A 24,419-nucleotide genomic window follows, 5' to 3' on the forward strand; every position below is an offset into this window, starting at 1 on the left:
TGCCGAAAAGTATCACCAAGTTGTCAGATGACCTGTATCACTTTACGAGTCATATTGCTATTAAAACTGCATCAAATTGTCCCGCGGATTGTAATAAGGTCATTCGAAGACGCCGTCTTGAAGCACTAGCTGAAATACGCTAGCCCTCACACAAATCTGATTAACAGTGCTTTTCAGCGAATTATTTTCTACTATTCCTCCTTCGCATTTCATCACAAAGTTTGGTTACTATTAGAACTTGATGAATTCATAAATAAAACTGATACTTCGACTGGCAATGAAGTAGGAATATTGGGTTACTTCGTGAGCCCAAGACCGTAAAGACTCGAACAATCCTCGTGTCCATCTCGCAAGCAAGCCGTCATACATTTAATACGAAGATACTCAATAAAATCGCTTTATTAAACAACGGCAATGTAACAAATTTATTGACGACATTGAAAATACAGAATGGGACTCAGGAGACAAAGAGGCACATCACCATCTAACAAAGCTTACATATGCTACTTCGGCAGTTGATTGTTCTCATCTAGTAATCAGGCAGTCGGTAGTGAACAGAATTGGAATTTACCTTCATTGTGACATGGAAATTGCTGTACGAATAAATCTTTGTATAATCTCAAGTTTGGACAAGCAAAGGTGACTTATGTGCAAATCAAAATATATATCACACGATTTTTAAATTGTGCAATAACACGTTTGGACAAGCTGAGATGGGCACCTAAATTCGTATCAATGAATTTGGGGATTGCGGCGTGAATAGGCATATAAACTTATGTCAGGCTTTTGAGTTGAGAGTGAATAACTCAGGTGGGCTTAAAATCACAGAACAAACACTACATTCGTACAGATCATTCTAAGAAGTGCTGTACTGGGTAGAACGCAAAATAGTTATCATTTGTGGCTACGTCAGATACAATCATGACTGGCTGGGTGCGGACATTTAAATTTCCTAAAAAGTAGATTCGTACTTCAAAAGACACGACACAATGGAAATCTACTCCATAGTAGGCAGACTAGAAAACAATGGAATATTGGTGTTTGAGGGGCTACGAAAACGCTTTGCTCCGAGTCTGCAAAATTCACATCAAATAACAAGGGCTTGGCACAATGGTCAGAGACTCAGAGTACTATCGACCATAGATTCTAACAAGTCGAGTAACCAGATATATTTTTTTGCGCACTGAAAGTACAGGTTACAGGAAGCAAAGAGAATTAGCGAAAGTTTTGATAGGCATCGCCAAAAATTTCAAAATACTTTCAAGTGATGTGGAGTCGGAATTATATTCTTTGTGGTCGCATAATAGGTGCATATTTCACAGCCTTTATAATATAATATCATGAGTGATATTCGAATTCTGCCACAGCCCTACAAATAACAATTGAAGGTTAAAAAACAGTGGAAATCCAAACACAGTGAGGTGTATTTCAGTCTTGAAACAAGGCAGTTTTCAAGTCGTCCACGACTATGTTGTTGCGATGCTTGTTAAGATGTTTTTGGTCCAAAACTCCGTCAGATTTCAGTTTGAACTCGGCCATGGAGGGACTTTCTTTTGGTTCGCTGCAACTGCGTCTGTGGTCAAGGTTTGCTTTCTTAACAAACAAGCCGTGACTCTTATGTCTTGACTTGCGAGCACTCATTTCAGGATCTTTCGTTTTCAATCCATCTGGAGGCGTAGATGATTTTACACGGTGATGGAAACGTCTGATATTTCGTTGGTGTTCAGTCTTTGAAGCAGACGAGATGAGGCGCTCGTGATTTGCCGGTAACCTTAATAAGAATGCGATGACCGCTTTCAGTAAATCGAGCCGCCCGAAGACGTCACGATGCTAATAACACCCGGTATCATGCACAGAATATATTTCATGCTTTTCAAGAAATTGTGCAGTTAAACAACAGTGAACATTCGCAAATCACTCGAATTGAGTTATAAAGCACAAGATAAACGATGTGTAAATTTGAGTTCGTAGCATATTTGACTCAATTCCAACCTGTACAGGTCAAGTTATTGGGGTTCAAAATTTTGGATTGGAAATAATAGTATTTACGGTGGGTAGCAGGGATTTAATGACTCAAGTCATGATTTTCTGATGACTCGAGTCATTTTTTCAAAATATCGAAATGATTTGACTTCGACTCGAGTCGTTGCGCATGACTCGAGACTCAGACAGCCAAGACCGGCATTTCGTTGCAATTTCGAAGAATAGTAAATTAACCACACTATTGGGATTCCGTCTATTGGTACTGGTACTTGAAAATGCGGCCAGAAACTCCTGAACGTGAGGAAAATTTGCTTATTATAAATGCGAACCACCCGATATCACCAAACAGAGTTATAAAAAGTGGGTTTATCAAGACTTCAACGGGAAACTGAGCAGTCTACATAATGACTTGGACTCGAGTCATATTACCATGACTCGGACTTGACTTGACTCAGTGGTGAATCGAAAATGACTCGACTTGCGACTCGGATCCTTGTGACTTGGTTACAACCCTGGTGAGTAGTGCCATAACTAACAATGACAGAATTTTCCACCGTAACACTATTTTTATCGAGTAAAATTTGCTACACAGTTACACACCGCGTTTTTAGGCAACTTACCATTTCATAGCTATGCCAGCATGACTTTAAAATTTCATTTATAACTCTAATAGTTTCGCTTCTACATGTTAGAATTGAGCAAAATTGGTGTGTCGCGTTTTTTTAGACATCTCAACAATTTTATCGAATCGCCAATAAAACTTGAAAAAAAAAGCTTTTGATCAACATTACTGACCACCTTCGAGCGCCATTTCACGTTTCATCTCGCATACTCAATCAGTACATTGACAAAAGTCGAAAAACTATTCGACACGCGTCATAACTCAAAACGTCAATGAAAAAACGTAACAAGAAACCACATTCGATACCAATAAAAAACACTCGAACCAATATAAGAACTACACTCTCGTTCAGATCACGTGCTCTAAAACACAGTTCCGTTCCTAACAGATCCAGTAGAGTTAGTGTGAGTCCACTGATCGTAAATGCTATCGGAATACTGCAATTGAGACAGTTTCTCCATATAATCACAAGAATCTAACGAAGCAGCCGATTCATCCGCATCAAACGCACAATCCTCTTCACCAGCATCGAATCTGGCCTGCGCAGGCTTCAACTTACGGCACATTGAAAACAATGCAGCTTTGTGACGATGAACTGAGCCTTGCAAGGTCGCGATTTCAATCGAATTTGAACGTCCCCGTTTTACACGATGTTTCAAACCACTGACAAGCGTGGGCATAGAGTAGGATGGTGAAAGATTTGCTCCACACCTCCGTAATCTAACAGCGTTAATGGAAGATTGCGGGGTTGATATATCAAAGAGGTCGCCTCCAGGAGTTGAATAACCACACGGGGATTGATGTACACGCAAATTCGTCTTCTGCAAACCATTTGTACTTTTGTCCGCACATTCTAGCTGCGAATACAATCCAAATTGTGGGAAACGCGATCTGGCATCAAAATGATCACACGGCTGCTGTGAATCAGAACAAGGACGCGAAAAAGCCCCCGCGCTCGGCACAGGCGAACATTGCAGCCGTTTAGGAGATAAAATACTCTTCACAAACTGTTTCAAAGTCGATTTTCTAGACTTTTGGCTACGACATGACACGGAACCGTTGGATTTGCCAGTGCCTGACCTATTCTCAGCCAGAAACTCATTCTTTATGTTTACGGCTTTGCAAGATGGTAATCCCAGATCGTCAAAACTAGTTTTGGCGCTCACAAATCCTTGGCTAGACGGAGAGCTCGTGGATGGAGTAGAATGAGACCTTGGTCTGGTTTCTGTCCTTGAGATAAAATGCATATTGTCACTAGGTAACGAAAACGCAAAATCATCCATGTCTGAAACGGACCGCCATTTTGTAATGTCTCTGTCTGTTCTGGGTGTGAATCTCAAACTTTTATTTTCATTATCGACGAAACGTCCGTTTGTTGCATAACTTTGATCAAAATCTCTGTAAACAGCCGAGCTATCATCATCAACATCATCATCAGCGTGACTTTTGATATTTTGAGCCGGTCTTGATTTGGAGCGTGTTCTTTTACGGCGTCGCCACGTCGGAATATTACTGCCCCGGTACGGGCTGGCAGCGCGCAGATTAGACATGCCGCTGGAACGCGGGCATACTTGCGACGAGCTGTGTGATACAACAATGGCGTGGAAAAAAGTGACATGCGTGCAACATGAAAAGCCATGCGTGTCAGATGCAAAGGCAAAACCGTCATGCAAGAGGATACAAGCGGGCAGACTTGGACAAATAGATAATTATTCTAGTTGGACTACTTAGATCAAATGGTGGTAAATTCCAATGAAATTTGTGAAATGTTTCTACGTTGTCATTTCAATTCTAACCTAATTTGCGAAATGTTTCATTGATCTAATTCTAATTCTAATCAAATTTGGAAAGTGTTTTTACGCTCTTAATTTCAATTCCAACCTGATTTGAGAAATGTTTCTTTGCTCGCATTTCAATTTTAATCCAATATCTGGTTTGCCTGAATTGATGCACAAACAATTGCCATTTTTGTGTTCATGAGAACGAACTCTGTGATTTAGTACCATCTTTTCGATTTCTATTCCGAATCCAATTCAACAATTCCAATCTCAATTTTGGGTAAATTCAAAGATTTCAAACTGTACGAAATCCGCGATTATGGGTTGGAATGAATTCAAATTTGGTGGGCGTCGTTTTTAAAGGCAAACCAACGATTTAATCACGTAGCCAGCTATAATTCTAATTCTAGTTTAACTTTCTAGTTGTCCAAATCTGCATCAATCTTCCCAAACCAGTGAAATCGCATCCCAGGCAAAAAGAACTCACCTTCCGTTTCCGACGTCCGAAGAGTTTTCGTTTTCCTTATCGCTGCCCTGATAGGTGAGACCCAAAACCCTGTACAGCTCTGCAGTCGAGGGTTGTGTCATGGTATTGGCAGGCGTGCTTTTCGTCTTGCGGGGGTAAGCGTTGTTTGTGTGTTCCGGGGGCGATTGCCAAGCGGGCCTTGTAGGAGAAAGCGAGTTAATATGTAAAATTACAATTGGCCTCAAACAGCGGCAGTAAAATCAGCCGCCATTGCTAATTTCGAAGGAGAAAAAACAAGAGTAGCAACACCAATCGCAACGGAGTGATATCCAGAAGCACTCAAAGCAGTCAACTTTGATACTGGAGTAGAAGTAGAAGGTATACCATAAAAAATACCACCTTGCTGTAAAATCGGGATAAAAGGCGTTGTGTTGATTGGCTGAATGAATTCGAATCAACGACTGGTTGAGAGCGTCGGGTGCTCCTAACGTCAGTCGATAATTCGGAGACGAAAACTGAAAAACACAAATTTCGCAAACGGCGTCAAAACTAAAGTTTGATCGATTGTTATCATCGGCTGGCAGATAATATTAAGCCAATACCGCATTTTTAAAGAAATATCAGTATCGGCCGATAGAGTTTGGAAAATGGGCAAATTCCGTGGTATGGTAGAAGGAGTCAGAGAACTTGCTGTCGCTCCTTTCAACTTTGCTCGAGTGATATAGATTAATAGAATAGCTCGCATTCATAATATCGTAATTTTCCTCACTCTTAACAGTTTCTGGCCCTATTTTCGAAGTATCAGGACTGATAGACGAAACACCAATCATGTGGTGACTTTACTATTCTTCGAAGTTACAATGAAATGTCTGTCTTGGCCGTCAAAGTCTCGAGTCAGATGAATTGGTTCAAGTCATGCACAATGACACGAGTACAAGTTGAGTCAATAAAAACATTAACTAGAGTCGAGTCACCAGTAATCTGTAGTGATGTGTTGTAGATGTGTCGTTTGATGCATAGGATGGTTTTGTTTTCATGAAAAAAGTGGTGACCCGACTTGACTCGAGTCATTTTCTCAAAATACGGAAATGACTCGACTCTGGTCAATTTTTGTATTGACTCGAATTGTACTCGAGTCATTGTGCATGACTCGAATCAAGTCATTCGACTCGAGACTTAGACGGCCAAGACCGACATTTCATAGTAATTTCGAAGAATAGTAAAGTAACCCGACTATTGGGACTTCGTCTATTGGTACAGGTACTTGTAAATGTGACCAGAAACTGCTAAAAGTAAGGAAAATTAGTATATTTTAAATGCGAACCATTCGATACAAAGTAGGTTTAACGAGACTTCAACTGGAAACTAAGCAGTGAACACAATAACTCGAGTCATAATACAACGACTCGAACTCGATCCTCTTCTCGCTGACTTGGACTCGGTGGTGAATTGAAAATGACTCGACTTGACTCGAGTCAAAACCATAAAAGTGAGATTGACTTGTGACTCGGAGCCTTGTGACTTGGTTACAACCCTGGGCACGCAAATTAGCGCAAGCGATCCGCAGGTAAGGAACCGCTGTTCTAGTCAAATCGTGTTATTCAAAACGCACATACCTTGCCCCGGTCCGGGCTTTCCGAAGACCGAGAATGACACGGCTGATGTTGCGGCTCTGATTCCTGACGCGGTGAACTCGCTTTTCTCAACCTCTCGTCGGAATGCAGGTTGTCTGCGGAAATATCGACAAATATTAACACGGAACATTTTCAGTCAAGTGTTACCCGTCGACCGACTTCGAAACGGAGTGAGCAGCATGAAGTTCTTGTGGTACCATTGGCTCTTCTCGAATTCAAACGCCCTGCGCTGTTCTTCCAGCTGAATCAAGGCTTCCGCGTAATGCTGACGGTCCTGTGACAAGAGAAGGTCGGAGGTCGTCAAAGTTCTGACATCAAGTAGACTTAATGGAGTAAATTTCTACTCCACTGAACGTACATAGGGTTGTTCAAAAATCCCTTTTTCTCCAAATTTTACTGGACATTCGATGAAGTTGGTAGGTTGGCTAAAAAACGCTGCACCCACATTTGGGTGAACTCAAACCTGTAGAAGCAAAGTTATATTTGTTCAAAATCTTGGATTTGAAATAAAAATATTTATGGCAAGTAGTTTTACAACTAATATGTAAAGAATTTCATATTATAAAAAATACTATTTTTTGAACTTGACAATTTCATGGGGTTGACAGTAAAATTTGAAATTATTTTTATAGTAAATTCAAAAATTTCAAATTGCTATAGCCTACGGCTGCTTCTACTGGTTGGAATTCAGTCTTATTTGCTATGCCTCATTTTTTCTTAGACAACTGAACAAAATCATGTGGATGACGGTGAAATTTCAATATTTTTTCTAATATATTCCACATTTTCAACTTTAATAGCTTCACGTCTGCAGGTTGGGATTGAGCCAAGTTGGGCAAACATCGTTTTTTTAACCAAGCTTGCATCGTTTTTTTAGCCAAGCCAACAATTTTATCAAATATCCAGTAAAATTTGAAGAACCTGCGACCATGACCACCCATGAATATCAAGCGGCATACTTGGAAACACCCAAATATTTTCGAATCTGTCGCCGTAACGTACCTTATCAAAAGCTTGCTTTGTCAGTAAAAAATTCTTCCTCTGATTATCGAGTTCCGCTTTTTCCTCAAGAAAGTAGCTGTCCACCGGAACTGCACGTCCTCCGTTGTCATTACCAGATGTCAAATAATGGATCAATTCTTGTTGCTGAGTCATCAGATCTTCATAAGCCTCGTCATTCATTTTCGATTCTATAAATCAGTGTCGGGATGAAGTCAAAAGTTTCTATATATTATATAAAAACAAATAAACAAAAATTTCAAAGTGTGGGGTTGTCTATAGAAACGATGTTCACCAAATTTGGCTCAATTCCAACCAGTGGAAGCGGAGTCATTGCCGTCGAAAAATTTGGATGATCAATAAAACAGTATTTACCGTGACCAATTCTTTTATTTATTATTAGGCGTGCCACCGTAAATTCTGCTTTATTCAAATCCAAATTTTTTGACTGCAATAACTCCGCTTCCGCTGGTTGGAATTGAACCAAATTTGGTGAATATCGTTTCTATAGACAACCTAACACTTTCATGGGGTGAACAGAAAATTCTGAAATTTTTGTCATTTATTTTTATATAATAAATAGAAACTTTCTTCTCCTGTAGCAATACGGCTACTGGCTGCAATTGAACCAAATTTGGTGTGTAGGCTTAAATTAGGTAACTTAACAATTTTATCAAGTAGCCAGTACAATTTGAGAAAAAGAATCATTTTGAACACCCCTAGTGAGCCTTATGATTTAAGCACAACGACATTAGCAAGAAATGTGTCAGTGAAACACACTCACGTCCAGGCTGAGCTTTTCCTGCGCGACGCGACCTTCGTATTTCTCTCTTCAGCGTTCTCCATTTCCCTCGGATACTCCTTTCGATGTCTTCTTTGACGAGATCGTACGGCATTTCGAACATGCCGTCAGACATTGGCTCTTCCGAATTTTCAGACTGGTGAAAAACGAAACTTTGATGGAGATTTCATGGTCGGAAAAACTATCACGAACTCCGGACACCATGATTTGAGCATTAACTCTACCGAGTCAAGTCGTGCTGAAATTATATGCTCGTAAATTTACCAATCAGAATTATAGTTCCGGTGCTATTTTCTATTGTGGAAAATTGTGCAAAATATTTTTGCAACTTGCATTTCGTTTGTATTTGGGATTTTACAGCTTGTCGCCTACATTATAGGCCTACCGTTGTAGACGGCCCATTGTCTGCTCATTGTGAATCATAAACATTCAAATGAAACAAATAGGTTGACATGGTGTTATGCTCAACGTACCGCAATATCCCGACTAAAGTAAGACTGCGTGGACATTGCATGGTTCTTATATCAAGAAGCGCATTTCTCCATTCTTGGAAAGAAACTTAGTAAGGACAGACACTTCACTTTCTACCAGAGAATGTAGGAAAGTATCTTTCGTTTTACTGTAACAAATTTCATTTATTTCTGCCATAACGCGTGATGCGACTACTGGAATTCTTCATAGGGCCAGATTTCGTTACAATAAAGTTTTTTCATGTAAAAATTTGTCAGGTTTTGAGTCAAAAATGTATTTTTTCAGGCAAAACTACTTCGTAAGGACAGACAGTTCCAACCAGAAACGAAGATAAGTAGTAAAATTCTAATATTATGTGGGTAAACACCTAATTTGCATACGTTAGGTCAAAATCTTCTGTTTTAGGTCAAAAATATCGCCCTAGTTATAATGTAAAAACGAGAGATACTCAAATACAAGAATTAAAGCTTTATACTCGATTTTGCATAGCCCCGATTATTATCCAAACCTACATGGACTAAAATAATATATGCACATACATGTCGAATGGGTTGTTAATATTTTTCTAAATTTGTGTTATTATCACTCACGGCGCAAGAAGCGGCATCACTCGATACGTTACTGCCCTGGTGACCGTCTCCATTGACTGGGTTGTCGGCCGCGGACACGCCTGAAAAAGAGAAATTACACGACTGGTCAGCGACTGAGCATTCCTTCTTTTAGGAGTATTCAGGTACATTTTGCATACTTGTCATAATGCTTCTGGACTATCACCTTTACATATTTCATAAAAATAATAGTTACTGTGGGTAACACTTGAACTAATAATGATTGTATTTTCCACCGTAAATACATTAATTTCAAATCCAAAATTTCCGCTTCAATAACTTTGCTACTACGCGTTGCAGATGAGCCAGATTCGATACGAATCATTTTTTAGACGACCTTACAAATTCATGAGGTAGCCGGCAAAATTTTAAAACGTATTTTATAATTATTTTCATAATCAACCTGAAATGTTTCACTCTTATAGCTTTGCTTCAACGGGCTGGAATTGAGACAAAATTGATGTTCAGAGTTACTTCGAGCAAACGTGACAAATTTCATCAACTAGCCAGTAGTATTGGAAAAATAGTTTTCTTTGTTCAGCCCTAGCAAACGAGGTAGTCTGCCATCTGCATGAATAAAGATAATTTAGCAACAAAATAACACACCTGTCTGGTCGGCAGTTCCTCTCTCGTTGAGCGCCGATATGAGTTCGTCTTGCATGTCCTTGAGACATTGCCTCATGCCTTCGTTCTCTTTCAACAGCTGCCGTTGGGAGTCTTCGTAGTTGTTGATAATGAGACGGTACATGTCCTGCTCATTCCTGCCAGAACATGACAAGCCGTCCACATCAAGATTTGTTGAATTGTAGTTACAGTTTCGTTTTTCAGATTAGATTAGAATTGAAATGACTGACTTTGCAAAAACTCGACTTAGACAGCCTCGGAGTTGATTTTTATCAAAATACATCAGCCCAAGCTTTGTCCACAAAAAGAAGAGTCTTAAAATAGTACATCGAACGCTCTCTTATGTGCGATTCCATTTCATGCTGGTGACCACATATTTCGAGATGCGATTGTTGATATACAATGCTCTTTCCAATTCTCTACCAGTTGCTGACGATTACCCCTGACGAGTGTGAGCCGAATACATGCGGGTCGAATCCAATATCAATACATTATTCAAACGTATGCTACATCAGACTTCACCAGAAGCCCCTTTCATTTCAATCTCTGTTTATACGCTTGGTACCTCTTCATAACGGACGCATGAAGAGTCTTCGAGTTGATAAATTATTACACAACGAATGTAGCCTTGACAGCAATCTTATTGAGAAGTATTTTCCAAGGTTGTAATGACTAGACTCGAGTCATTCTGTGTATTGACTCGACTTGGACTCGAGTCATTGCGCATGACTCGAACCAAGTCATGTGACTCGAGACTCGGACAGCCAAGACCGACATTTCATTGTAATATCGAAGAATAGCAAGGTGGCAGCACTGTTGGGATTTCGTCTGGTACTGTTACTTGAAAATGCGACCAGAAACTGTTAAAAGTGAGGAAAACTAGTATATTATAAATGCCAGCCATTCGATATCACCAAACAGAGTTAGAAAAAATAGATTAACAAGACTTTAACTGGAAACTTAGCAGTCAACACAACGACTCGGTCGCGGACCCGAGTCATAATACCATGACTCGGACTCGCTGACTTGGACTTGACTCGGTGGTGAACTGAAAATGACTCGACTTGACTCGAGTCAAAACAATAAAAATGAGATCGACTTGTGACTCGAAGCCCGGTGACTCGGTTACAACCCTGGTATTTTCGTACGTTTTTTTCGTGTGGTCGTTGTGCCATTTTCCTCTCCTGCCGTCGCTTCTCTGCAACGAATTCAGAATCTCGATTCCCAGCATTCTCTCCTGTCTCTTGTCCTGAAAATGGTAGCGGTTCCACATTATCTCGTTAATAAATTTCGAAATTGCACCTTATCATAGCATTAATTTATTTGTATTTTATATTTATTTAATTTATATTAATGGGGAGCCACACCTGCAAAAGCTGCTGGAGCCGAGTCTGCAGCTTGTCGATTTCCTGCATTTTCTTCTTTTTCTCGTGCTTAAACTGGACGTCCCTCGCCGTCATTTCCGACGTCAGCCGTCGGGTTTTTTCTTGTTCGCTTTTGAGCTTTTTCTTCAGATCTGAGAACGACACACGGAAATCAACTTACAAATAGGGTCATAAAGTTAATTTATCAACAAGAATTATAGTTCCGATACTATTGTCCACTGTAGAAGGCTGTGAGCTTTGATTGGTCGTACTGCAACATACGAAACGTGTAGAACAAGGCTAGATAATGTTAATGAAAATGACTAACCCGCAGTCTTGTCGCGAAGTGCAATGAAATTTGGAAAAATACCAAAATATCTTTAACGTCATGTAGAAACTGGCGTTATATTATTTGCGATTGCATCAACGGTAAATATTTCAACTTCACACGTCATTCCTTCTGTCACGATTTGAGCTTAAAGGGGGCATTGCACTCTAAAAACGGCATATTTCCTTCATAACATCGGCTGACAACGATATAAATTTCATTCTCTGCGTGACTGCTGGAGCGTGAAGTTGCTATCGAAAGTTCAATAAATTGCAGCTCCATTACGGCGCCGTTATGAAGAAAACGGCTGCGGCCAAAATTTTTATGTCGTTTTGCCCTTCAATTTGAGACCACATCGTTTTTACAGTGCAGTGCCCCTTTAATACTTGATTCGGAATCCAATCACTCGGTATCGGCCAGACCGAGGCCTACTTGAAAACTACTAAAAAGCTAGTTAGCCTGCCTTCTACCCGTTGCTTGAGTTGATGATGAAGAAGGTCTTTCGTCTTCAAATCGTGCTCCTTCCCAGCAATGTCCTCCTTAAATCGAGAGCGCAAATTTAGAAGCAAGCAATGGAACGATTCTATGATTCGATGCAGGCCTGCAGTATCAGAATTGGACGCGCAGGCGCATGCACTTGGGCTATTGGGATCTCGTCTATTTGTACTTGAAAATGTGACCAGAAACTGCTAGAAGTGATGTAAAATTAGTATATTACAAATGCGAACCATCCGATATCACCAAACAGACTTTAACTGGACTTGGTCACAAGCCTGGAACAGTAGCACTCACATAACTACAGCACACAGACCAGAACCGCAAAAGTTAATTAGAATGCAATGATTGTTCCATCAATTTTCCAATCAATCACCAATAGAACACTGTGCATAAGTAAACTCAATCCTCTACTGTCCATTACCTACGAGCAGTCATGCAATTAAAGGAATTAAATTGCAACATCCTAACGCAGCAAGTTCAATGTCGGATTTAATGCCCACGTGACAGCTGTTATGAATTTTGAAATCAATAAGTGATTGATTTCAGATTATCCTTCCAAGGAACATAAGGCGAATGTTGATAATGGCCCTGCTAGGTCAATATAGATCGCAATTACACCATGATTTGCACATATTATCGGCTGGCATGAGGTTAGGGTTGGAACAAATTGATGATTGTATTTAGTAACAGCTTTGAAATTGAGACCAAAACTCTGTTTTGTCTGTTCCAGGTAACATTGAATCTTATGATATGAAATTCATACAATTCCAATATCAACATGTCATAAATCATACTAGTATAGGGTAGAGTGGGGCAGCGCGCCTACCCTAAGCGGGAAACGTCATAATATCCACCAAACTGATCGAAATGGGTTGAATTTCGGAATTTGCGCGCGAGATATCGTCCCCACTCTGCCACGATCGTATGAAAAGTCCAAGTATCAATTATCATATGTAAAATTATCATTCATCTATGTCCACCAAATTGACGTTTGGTTAAATGGGTGGGGCAAAACGCCTCCACAGGCTTTTCCCCCGTTATACCCTACTAAATATAGCATGCCACTCAGTAACCGATAAATATATAATCCATATACATGCTTCTGCGCCTCATCATGGCGTACCGGTTCTTTTGAAAACAAATTTCATCCAGAAATGCCAACTGATTACGAAAATCAAAAAACAAGTTGGAAGTTCTTGAGATATATATCATATTTCGTCGGAGGGAGTCTATATTCCACAGCTGAATAGCAATTTCGATAGGAATGGTGTTCTCCGAGAAAGCATCCTTGATGAATCCATAAACGACTACTCAGTCCACATTTACTGGACTAAAGGGGTGGGGCGTTTTACCCCACGGTTGGGGTAGGCATTTTAGCCTCAAGGTTGCCATTGTTTGTGGATCAGTTACCAGGTGGTTATTCTTTAAATTCTCCTTCGGACTGTGGCTTAAATCCAACTACGCGTAGTGAAAGCATAAATAGAACCGGAAAAGTTTCTGTAGCATCCGTTAAATATGACATTTCACTTGATTGAAAAAGGCTATCTTGTGGTAAGAATATGTGTAAAAGTCATAAAATCTCTTAAAACATTACAAATCTTCAGCCTGGTGTGGAAATCAAAGTGACAGTCTCGTCTGACCATTGGGCGATATTTGCGATACTGTGACGCATTCAATGCTCGCTTTGTTCTGTGATATTGATGGTGGGCGTCTTACCTCGCCTAGGCGTTTTACCCCACTCTACCCTACAATGAAAGACTAGGAGCATTTAAGCTCTTTTGTGTCAAATCATCAGTCGCCAACCTAGTTTGTGCCTACAGAAGGAGTTTGTATATAATCTAAATATAGTACATTTAAGCTTACGCTATCTGTTCGCTCCATTATTATAATTTTCAGGCCGGTGACGTCATATTTGATAATACGATTGTTAATACACAATGTTCTTCCCAATTTTATCAGGTTGCTGACGATTACCCCTGATGAGTGTCACCCGAAAAATTCGGGCTGATTTCAATATCAATTTATTATTCAATTGTAAACCAAATTGTAAACTCTTGATTTAATTAAAAATACCATACAGTGCAGTCATTGCGTAACAGGATATGGTTATGGATCTCGGTCAATATTAAAGTCAATACAATATTTGGTATCAAGGGTGAAATTTTGCTTTAAAATATTTGACACCGGGGTTTTGTACATCCATCATCAAATGTCAATATTTACTGGTCATATAGAATAGATATGACATGATAAATCATACGACCTTACTCAAACAATAGGCACGTGCTACCACTATAACCAGGGTTGCCATATGCCATACTGTCTATTTGATACAACTATATCTATTTGATAAAACTATGTGGTCCTTGTTTCTCAAATCCGTCCATACTCTTGACTATCACAATCATTATCAACTCTAATTCAAGATTATAAAAATTATATATTCCGCTACCTGGCATAATTATGTAGGCTATGTGGATCGTGATGCAACAATACGACCAAATCTCGGGTCACAGAAGTAGGTAGCTTTAAACAGCTGCCACATTTGTATATGTTCTGTTTACCAATGTCAACTTTACAAAGGGAAGGGGGCCATGCTGACAAATACCACACTACCAAGACGAGACGAACTCTTTTATATAAAAAGTAGCCTATGGTGTCGGAGTTTCTGTTAGGGATACCCCAGACCCACATGATGTAAGATGACATGACAGTACTATTTTTCACCAACAGATATCTTTTACAAGTGTTTCAACCAGGGTTGTAATGACTCGAGTCAAGTCAACGAAAACTGACTTGTACTCGAGTCATTGAGCACGTCTCGATCAGGTCATGTGACTTGATACTCGGACTGCCACGACAGGTATTTAAATATTAAAGTTACCACATTCTAGGTATTCCATCTATCAGTACTGGTACATGAAAAACATGGCCAGAAAATGTCAATTGTGAAGAAATTAAGTATATTATGAATGTGAGGCATTCGATATCACCCAAACAGAGCTGTAAAAAGTGGGATTAACATCCCTTGAACTCAAAACTGAGCAGTGAACGTAATGACTTGGAATCGGACTCAAGTCACAATGACTCGGACTCGGGGCCCCTGCACCCCGACTCTTGACTCGAGTTCAAACTACTAAAGTAAAATTGACCTGCGACTCGGAACCTTGTGACTTGATTACAACCCTGGTTTCAGCTCACCCTGAGTCTGGACGCTACGTGTCGCAAACGAATGATCTCGGAATCGGAAGTTCTTTGCAGGTCGCTGGCGTCGTTTCGCGCTTCGTTTGTTCTTCTCCAGAGATTGAGGAGATCGTACGATATGTTGACAAGGTTGACCAGATCGACCGCTCCGTCTGAAGAATCCTGCTCTTGATTTGCTCTTGCTTTGATTGGAGGGTAACCATAAATGGATAATTCCTGAAACAAACAAACATAAATATGATAAACGGTGCGGCAAGTAACTATTGATGACAATTGATATGCCTACTATGTCAAAAAATATGGTCTTATTGTCGCTGGCTAATTGGAGTAGCTCATGTCCATTTTAACGATTTTACGGATGTTGCTTTGTTCAGTTTTTATTTCTTGGACATGGCTAACTTTGAAACAATGTCACAAACATAACCATAGCGAAGATACAGCCGAAAACAATGAAAATTTTACAAAATTAGATTTTCTCAAAGTTTGAAAAATGGATCGCAAAATTTGAAATATGGACATAAGCTACTACGATTCCACAGCGACGATATACGATTTGGTGTCAAAATTTGAATGTACTGTCAAAGACTCAAAAGTAATTCAAGATACTGTGGTCTTTTGACTCTAGTGATCATTAAACATTGTGTCAAAAATGCTGAATTGTGAAAAGGCATGGGAATCATTGAAAACAGAGAAAAGCTCTATGATAACCACAACCATATTGAGGTGTAAAAGACCCCGCCTATGCCATGGTATCTAGGGAACCAATTGAGCCATTGAAAGTGAAAGTCCTTATCAGGCGACGCAACATACCAAATGTCAACATCAGATAGCTGGCGCAGATATGCAAACAGAAAACATTTGGGCTCAAAGCAAGGGACTATCAATGCAATATTGGATAGAGTAGTATAGCCAAAATCGTTACTTATTAATCTGACAACTTCAAAAAAGATTATTATCGCAAATCAATCATACATTGTATGTTGTAAAATCTCACAATGAACACCGCAGTGAAAGACATGGCTGCCAACATCATACAATAAAGAGTCATTGACATGAGGCTTGTCAACACAACGAAGCTGACACGACTCTTGAAACCATAACAAATGCACCTATTTTGGACGAGTTATGAAAATAACCTGTGTTATTCAATCGAGGGCCGCTTCATATTTGTTACATCAATATGGCTCAATTAATAATACAACCTTTTAAAAGCATTCATGATCAGCCAGAAGTGAATCAATTATATATATGCAACATACCACAAGGCCTGTAAATTAAACTCAAAATGGACAGATGGACACACAAGGTGCCGGATTTGCTTTAGGTCAACACAATAAAGAACGATCTAATTTACTATGCTTATGTTGGAAACACATCAATATGAACCGGTGCCAGATCACAGATGTTAGCTTTGTCCAAATAGAGGAAAAGTTGTGTTTAGGATTTGGTGACAATGTTTCTACTCTTTACCTCGTCTGGTCATTGATTATTGGATTTGGAATAGTTCCAATGTCCTACATTCGAAGGAGCATCAATGAATATGAAATTGCCTATCTTATCAAGTTAACAACTAAAATTAACAGGAATAGAGAAATGGACACACTGGCACCATAAAAAATTATGTCTCTTGCAACAATTTGTAACACTTTTGGAAGTGAAGTAGGCTTACACAATACATACAATCAGTTCAAGTTTGTAAGTAAAAGCACACTTGTAGCCATGCAGATATGTATGGCTTCCACAGAGAAACCAATATTGACCATGTGCAAGCTCTATTTTCAATTAAAAGTCAGCGAGAAATACTACCGTAATTTTCATTGAGAGTGTCATTGAATTTATTTGATCAGAAGTATAATAACGCGCGAGAGAGGTGTTTTATGAGTATTTGAACAAGAGTCGGACGCTTTCGAGTGGTCTCTAGTGATATACAACCAGACGTTCAAATAGATTTTCACGCTCTTGAAAGTAGTACATCAAAATTGGAAAACAGCATCATCAAAGAGTAAATTAAACATGCAAAAATCCAAGAGAATATTATCGAGTACTTCTACATTACCTGTTCAAGAAATGCAACTCGTTGAGGTAGATTCTCGTTACTACTGAAAGTAGAAATGCGGTCTAGAAGTTTCTGGCTTTCAAGGCTCCTGTTAAAAAATCTTTAGTTGGTGTCAAAGATAGACATTATATTGTGCCTTGTAGAGGCACGAACTAGTAGGCCTACTAATCAACGGGTAGGGCCAGTGGTTCTCAACCTTTTTGGATGTCGGAGCCGCATTTCAAACTTCCGAGTATGTATGGAGCCGCATGAAAATACTCGAGTAGGCTACTTGTAATGAAAATTTAAAGGTAGCTAGCCTACCTGATGATCTCACCATCCAGCTAATTCAAAAGCATGTAGCCTACATAGACTTCTATAGATTCTATATCGGTTATGAACTGAAAATGCATATCATTGCACTACAACATACCACTATGTCGTTATGTGATAGCTCGTCATGATAACTGCAGTAAGTCATTTGACTCATGACATTCAATATCACTGATTCTCATCACTTGATAATTCGAAAATAGGCCAAGAAACTGTGTTTTATAACTTTGAATAAACAATTAGGCATGTTAAGAGTGAGAAAAAATGAGGATAATATGAATGCGAGAACTTCAATATCACATTAGAGTTTAAAAAGTGAGTTGAACCTGACTTGAACTCGATAATGAACAGTGAACACTATAACTCAGACTTGACTCAGTGGCGAGTCGAAAATGACTCGACCCGACTCAAAACTAAGAAAGTAAAAGTAACTTGTGACTCGGTTACAACCAACAGTATTAAGAGAATATCAAAAAAGTACTGCATTATAGACCAATGTAAGTGCCAAAGTGTAATTCAAAAGCCTGCGATTACTAGGATGATCAATCAACTACGCATCCCTGTAAATCAATTTCGGCATGCCAGCCTAGTGAGCATATATACTTGCAATATCATAGAAGCAACCATTGTAATACAAACCTATTGGCGGTTGGTGAAGAATTGCTGTCATCCAGCACACAAAAGGTAGAATTTTGATTCGGCGATTGCAGCTGCGGAGTCAAGTACCGGTAATCCAACACATCACGACAACTAGAGTTGGCTGACATGTTGATGTCGCACAGTGCTTCGTCACAAATACGCTACACAATATCTGAGATACTGAATATTGAAGAAGGCTACTGTTAGGAAAATATATGCCACGTGGTTTTTCATTGCCCTGTGTCAAACTTGGAATTCTAGATAATTCTAGATGCCTAATTAGAAAAAAATGTTGCTAAAATAATTCTAATCTAATTTGTTAAGTGTTTCTATATACTATCATTCTAATTCTAATCTTATTTCTGGTTTTGTTGAAATTGCTACAAAACTGTACAGTGGGAAATGGGTGAAGCTTGATGTGGTCATTTGCTATTCTTATGTTTATGAGAATGCACTCGATTATTGTTGCGTTTCTTTGTAATCCGGAATGCAATTTAATTTCCAAGTCCTTGCGAATTAAATTCATATTTTAGTTTACTGACATTTTGCTCCAGTTCAACATTGTGAGACTGAGCTAAGGTCGCCTGTCCAAAACACGCAACTCCACCTCTAGCCCTATCACAAGTAGAAAATGATATAAAGTAAAATTTGGTGACGTGACAACGTTATCATTTGTAATGACTGCATATTTTGGATCAAAAATCAACATCATGCCCAGGCTAGTTCCCATTAGTTTTTGATGTTATTCTGCGTATCACAATTGCAGTGATTTGAACATCGAAATCTCTATCATCTCACTGAGAACATATGCAGACGTGTAGGCTCACAGTAAATAGTAAATGAATCTGCTATCAGTACGCAGTGTGTCATGTACTACAGTGAGAACGACATTTCAAATCATTTGACTCAAAATAATAATACCGTTATGGCGTTATTTTCCGAATATAGTGCGCCCCCATGTATAATACGCACCCTTAAAATGACGTGTATATTCTAGGAAAAAGCCTGTACCCACGTATAGTACGCACCCTGCATTCGCAGTACATGAATGGTTGCGTTTTAGTACACGATGTTGTTCTGTTTTGCGATGTCACTGTCGAACAATCATGACATAATGATCGCTAATCCTAATACAATTAACGGCATTGTCTCTAAACGAGAGTAGATAGTAGCCAAAGCCTGTGAGGTCGGCGACGCGATAGTTCAGGCTAGCGACACACGACATCTTGCGCACGAGGCCCGTTACAATTACAGATGCGATTGCTCAGGCCAACGGTTATGTCGGTCGCACCAGTCCTGTTGGAGATGCGACTGATTACGCAAGCGATTATATCTTGCGCACATGGCCTCTTGTGTATGCGATTGTTAAGGCCTGTCGTTGAAGCGAGAATCAACAGGGACTGCCGCGCACGCTTGTAGCAATCAGCGACCTGATTTCGCTCGAGTACAAGCTGCAAACCAACTCAGTGTGATTTCAAGTTTTTGATCGAGGGTTTTTTTTTCAAGGCTTGCTGTACCCATATATAATACGCACCCCGCTATTTTAGGGCAAGAAATCGATAAAATTTTGCGCATTATACATGGAAAATTACGGTAATTGCCGAATTTGGCTTGTATTTTGAACAATTGTTGGTTATAAATCAAACGCTGCACTATAGCAAAGAGTATCATAATAAAAGTATTTACAAATCGGTCGTAGGGTACTAAGATATAGTGTACAGTACAGACAACCAGACATACATACACACACTTGGATGACAGCATAAACAGGTATCTATATTTAGTAGCCTAATGAGACTGTATGGTAAGATTACTAACGATTACCAGTGAGCTCGGCCCTCGGTGAATTCGGCCTTCGCACTGATTCCGAAAATATATATGAAAATATGGCCCTCTTGTCAGATTTTCAAAATATGGTAACCCTAGAAATTGTGGTTGGAAGATATTCAAGTCAGGGCCCCCTAATCTTGGGATACCCTAACCCTAACTTGGACCCTAACCCACTACCAACCCAATGTCAATCCTCCCCTAACCCTAATTTTCGGATACCTCAACCCCAACTTGGACCCTAGCCCACCACCAACCCTAATATCCCCCCTCCCTCAACCCCTATGCCCCCCTCCCCCAACCCTAATATCCCGCCTACCCAACCCTAATGCCCCACCCCCAACCTACAATTGCAATAATATGTGAGATCGCGTTATCTCCCGCGCTTATGCAGTCCGTGATCTAATCACGCCGTGGCTGCGTGATCTATACGCATGCCCTGACCTCCGTGAACCATTATTGCTAGTTTGGGAATGATTGTGACCTGCGCTGGCAAAATTAACAATCAAGTTCATTGTTGAACACAATGATTTATCATTGATTGATGACCAGACATCCGTATAATTTTGAAAAGAAAGGACGTACTTTATTCTTGTCCTTGATGTTTTTACGACATATACGCCGACTCATGATATTACACAAAATCTCTGCATATGCATACTACCGAGAGTGCATGATGTGCATAGGCCGCTGGACAAGGAAGTTACAAATAAAGCCTTTTACGGCTTTGCAAGTCTTGTAACTCCCCTCCATGCTGTCCCAGTAATGCATGAGCGTCAAGCAGGGAAGTCATGGATACCAGTGTTACTAATCGGGTCTTTGGTCTGACCCGGCCGGGAATAGAACCCACGACCTACCGATCAAGAAGCCGGACGCTTCACTATTTCGCTATCTAGTCGGTTGCCGCATTGTTGCGGGTTAAACGTTCATTTGAACTCTTTCTGAGAGTTCAATTGCAAATTTTGGACCCTGTAGTGCCACGCAAGACGAAACCGTCTCCTAAATTTTACAAGTCTTGCTTGCCGTAAACCATAAGGAAAGATGCAACACAAAAACAACACAAATATTATTAATATGCAATAAAATGTGCATCAATTTTTAATCAGGTCAAACGTCTCTAGCAAAATCTCGAAACGCATTGTTTGTAATCAATAAAGAGCCGCAGTTTGCTCACCCCTTAGCGGTGGCAATGTGATTTAACCAAGCTTGAAGCAGCGCTTAGTATTCATCATTTATAACAGCACACATTACCAGCTATAACATTGCGCGAAAGTGATGTAGAGTAGAGGTAGACCACCACGGCACCACTAATCTATACCACAGGGGTCTAGACCAGGTCTCTCTTCGACTATAATTTTCCTAGGAAAAATAAAAACTACAGCATAACCTAAATTTCGTAATGAAAGTACACGCTCAATACGCTATCAACAAAAAAACTAGCATTTGCCCTTTGGGTCTTCTAAACTGCAGCCACCCACGACCGACGGACGGAACGAATCTCACTTGAACTGAGCGCCATCAAAATGAAAATAATATTCTCCCCGCATCTTCTGTGTTTGTTGATGCGAATATTTATGGCTCGTCGATTTGGGACTTATCGCGGGTAATCCTTTCACTTCACATCATTCATGACATCAGTTAGGGCAGGGGTGGGCAAACTTTTGAGCTCGCGGGCCACATTCAACATCTGGATCCATTCGCGGGCCGCACTATATAAAATTTGCATTATAAACCAAAACGCAATATTTGTATTTGATTATGTACATTATAGTGAGGGCATGGAGATAATATGCTTACTCAAAACAAAACAACATTGCTTTGATGATATCGTACACTCGTCAGAAACAATGGCGAGATTTCATTGGCTGGTCGACCTCAATAATCAATTTTTCAAAACTATAGAGATGAAAGTCGGTTGTCCCAATTCTCAGAGCAAGATTGAAATTCAAATCTGTGAGCAGCGATCTGTTCATTGATTTACTTACTCTACCTTTGGTCTTCGAGTTCAATAAATATTATTTACAATGGATATTGTATTGAAAACCTTTGGTTCCGTTCCAAGACTCACAATGCTGACAGCATCATAACCATGTTAGCGTCAAACACGTTTCTACTATGTGTAGATAAAATATTAATACCCTAATTCTACGCATACAAAGAACGAATCTATAGCTACGACACGCACGAATCGTTTTTTATAAGAACATCCAATGATATATATACCATATATACCATATATACCATATATGCCATATATATACCATATATATATATCATTGAGAACATCACTGAAATAATTAAAACTGGAGTGAAATCACACTCGTGATCCGAATTAAGTCGAATTATCTCGTTTAGGATTTCTATGATGTTTAGCAGTTTAAACCTTTCAAACTGCATGGGCTTTGCGATCGGGCTGTCGCGCCAGAAATTAAACATAAAAAACCGTGGTTCTCAAACTTTTTAAGACTCCCCCTTATCGTCATATCACAAAACGCATCCAGGATGCTAGCAAGCCTAACGGATAATTTGAGGGCATGGAAGGATACGACTATGGATGAGAGATTGTTAAATGTGAAATTCAGACTAAATACATAATAACAATAATAATAATTAACAAACAATAATTATGAAATTGATGTAAATCGCGCCAAGCGCGAAACATTTTTCAATTGAGGTCAGTTTCGCGCCCCCCAGTTTGAGAACCACTGCCTTCGAGTTATCATGGTGAAATATGCTAAGAAAATGTTTATTCAAGTTCCTGCAATAATTCGATTTTTATTGCGCATTTTATCAATATTTTTAATAAGTTTCTTTAGACTCTCGCGGGCCGCACAGAACGGTGTTGCGGGCCGTAGTTTGCCCACACCTGAGTTAGGGTGTCATTTGGGGTCACCATGCGTCCTCACATAGGAGGATTTGTCCTCCTTAGGCTATTGAAAAAGTGTCCTTCCTTTTATATGTCCTGCTTTTTGACAATTTGTTGACTGCATTACTTTTCATTCGGTGTGCATGCCTCTTATTTACTTCGCCTAGGCTAAGGTGGGTGTCTGATCTTAAAGGCTACTCCAAGTTGTTTCGACACCATCCTATCTTTTCATTATATCGCAGTCTTGTGATGTTTTGAAACGATGAAAATAATAATGAACCTGATTGATTGATTGAATCAGACACCCACCTGGCTTGGGCGATGTGTGTGTGTGTGTGTGTGTGTGAGAGAGAGAGAGGGAGAGAGAGAGTCTTTATTTTCATCGAACCAAAAGACATAAAAAGCAGACGGCAATGATGGTGGTACGGAAAATATGCATGCACAGTATTCGGTATCAGATAGGAATGATCGATGCGACCGTGAAGCTCAACTAGTCTGATCACACCAGCATCAAACAGGTTGCAGAGTCCTGGCTCCCTCTCCTATAGCGGTAGGTCGTGGGTTCGATTCCCGGCCGGGTCATACCAAAGACTCGAAAAATGGTATCCGCAGCTATCCTGCTAGGCGCTCAGCAATCACGGATAGCATGGAGGAGAAAAAAAAACGGGGGCGCAGACTAGATGACCTCATGGGGCCGTATCGCAACTCCGTCGCCAAAGCATCTCGATGGTGCAGGCGAGAAAGAATATCATATCTATAGTAAAACGTGTCGGATAGGTGTCGGAAGGCTGCTAGTCTATTCTATTCTGCGATCGAGACCACTGGGCCAAGATCTAACTTCATTTTCACCATTTACCCTCCTATGTGAACTTCTGTTATTTTTCATTCAGAGTGCAGCTATGGATGCCCATATCGGTTCTGGTAAATAGACATACATATATTAATAATAAACAATAAGTGGCATGCATATATTGGCTCAGTGACCGTTACACGACTAATCCTGAACACTTTACAATGGACATCGAACATAGGCCTACCCTACATTGACATTCTCTTCAAATGCGGCAGACACGCTTTGCGCAGTGTGGCAGCAACGAGTCGATATCCGCCACTGATGAATCTGCAGATTTATTCCTGATTTATCAAGAAGAAGTCTGAAATCTCAGTAGGCCTGGCCAGATACCCTGATCGTAGTGGAGCTTCGCTAAATGACTTGAAATTTCGTGTGCGCGGTGCAAAAATGTGACACGCGTAAAAGGAACCCACTGCACCCCCGAAGTATATCTTCTGGTTGTTCATCAGACAAGTCGCTGCTGAAGAGATTGGGTGTGCTAAACA

At 39.9% G+C, this 24,419-nt stretch overlaps 1 protein-coding gene across 2 annotated transcripts; it reads right to left on the minus strand.

Annotated features, from left to right (window-relative positions):
• Positions 1 to 341: 341 nt before the first annotated feature.
• Positions 342 to 18,681, minus strand: LOC145438592 (afadin- and alpha-actinin-binding protein B-like). Of its 2 annotated transcripts, none has more exons than XM_080315930.1 (15): positions 18,389 to 18,654; positions 17,438 to 17,525; positions 15,379 to 15,597; positions 12,143 to 12,218; positions 11,355 to 11,503; positions 11,136 to 11,236; positions 9,970 to 10,124; positions 9,346 to 9,425; positions 8,267 to 8,420; positions 7,486 to 7,673; positions 6,643 to 6,757; positions 6,466 to 6,578; positions 5,249 to 5,364; positions 4,871 to 5,047; positions 342 to 1,771 (listed from the first exon to the last, which is right to left on the minus strand). In XM_080315930.1, exons 1-15 carry the CDS (start codon positions 18,514 to 18,516, stop codon positions 1,429 to 1,431), a joined length of 2,202 nt encoding a protein of 733 aa, XP_080172056.1. In that variant the 5' UTR covers positions 18,517 to 18,654; the 3' UTR covers positions 342 to 1,428. The 2 variants fall into 2 exon arrangements, with proteins under 2 accessions (XP_080172056.1, XP_080172055.1); XM_080315929.1 differs by lacking the exon at positions 342 to 1,771 and adding an exon at positions 1,845 to 4,186 and having other exon boundaries at positions 18,389 to 18,681.
• Between the last annotated feature and the right edge of the window lie 5,738 nt (positions 18,682 to 24,419).

The sequence above is a fragment of the Botryllus schlosseri genome, chromosome 5 (genome assembly GCF_051294905.1).
Source record: "Botryllus schlosseri isolate E-star chromosome 5, Bs_hap1, whole genome shotgun sequence".
In the NCBI taxonomy this organism is placed as follows: Eukaryota; Metazoa; Chordata; class Ascidiacea; order Stolidobranchia; family Styelidae; genus Botryllus; species Botryllus schlosseri.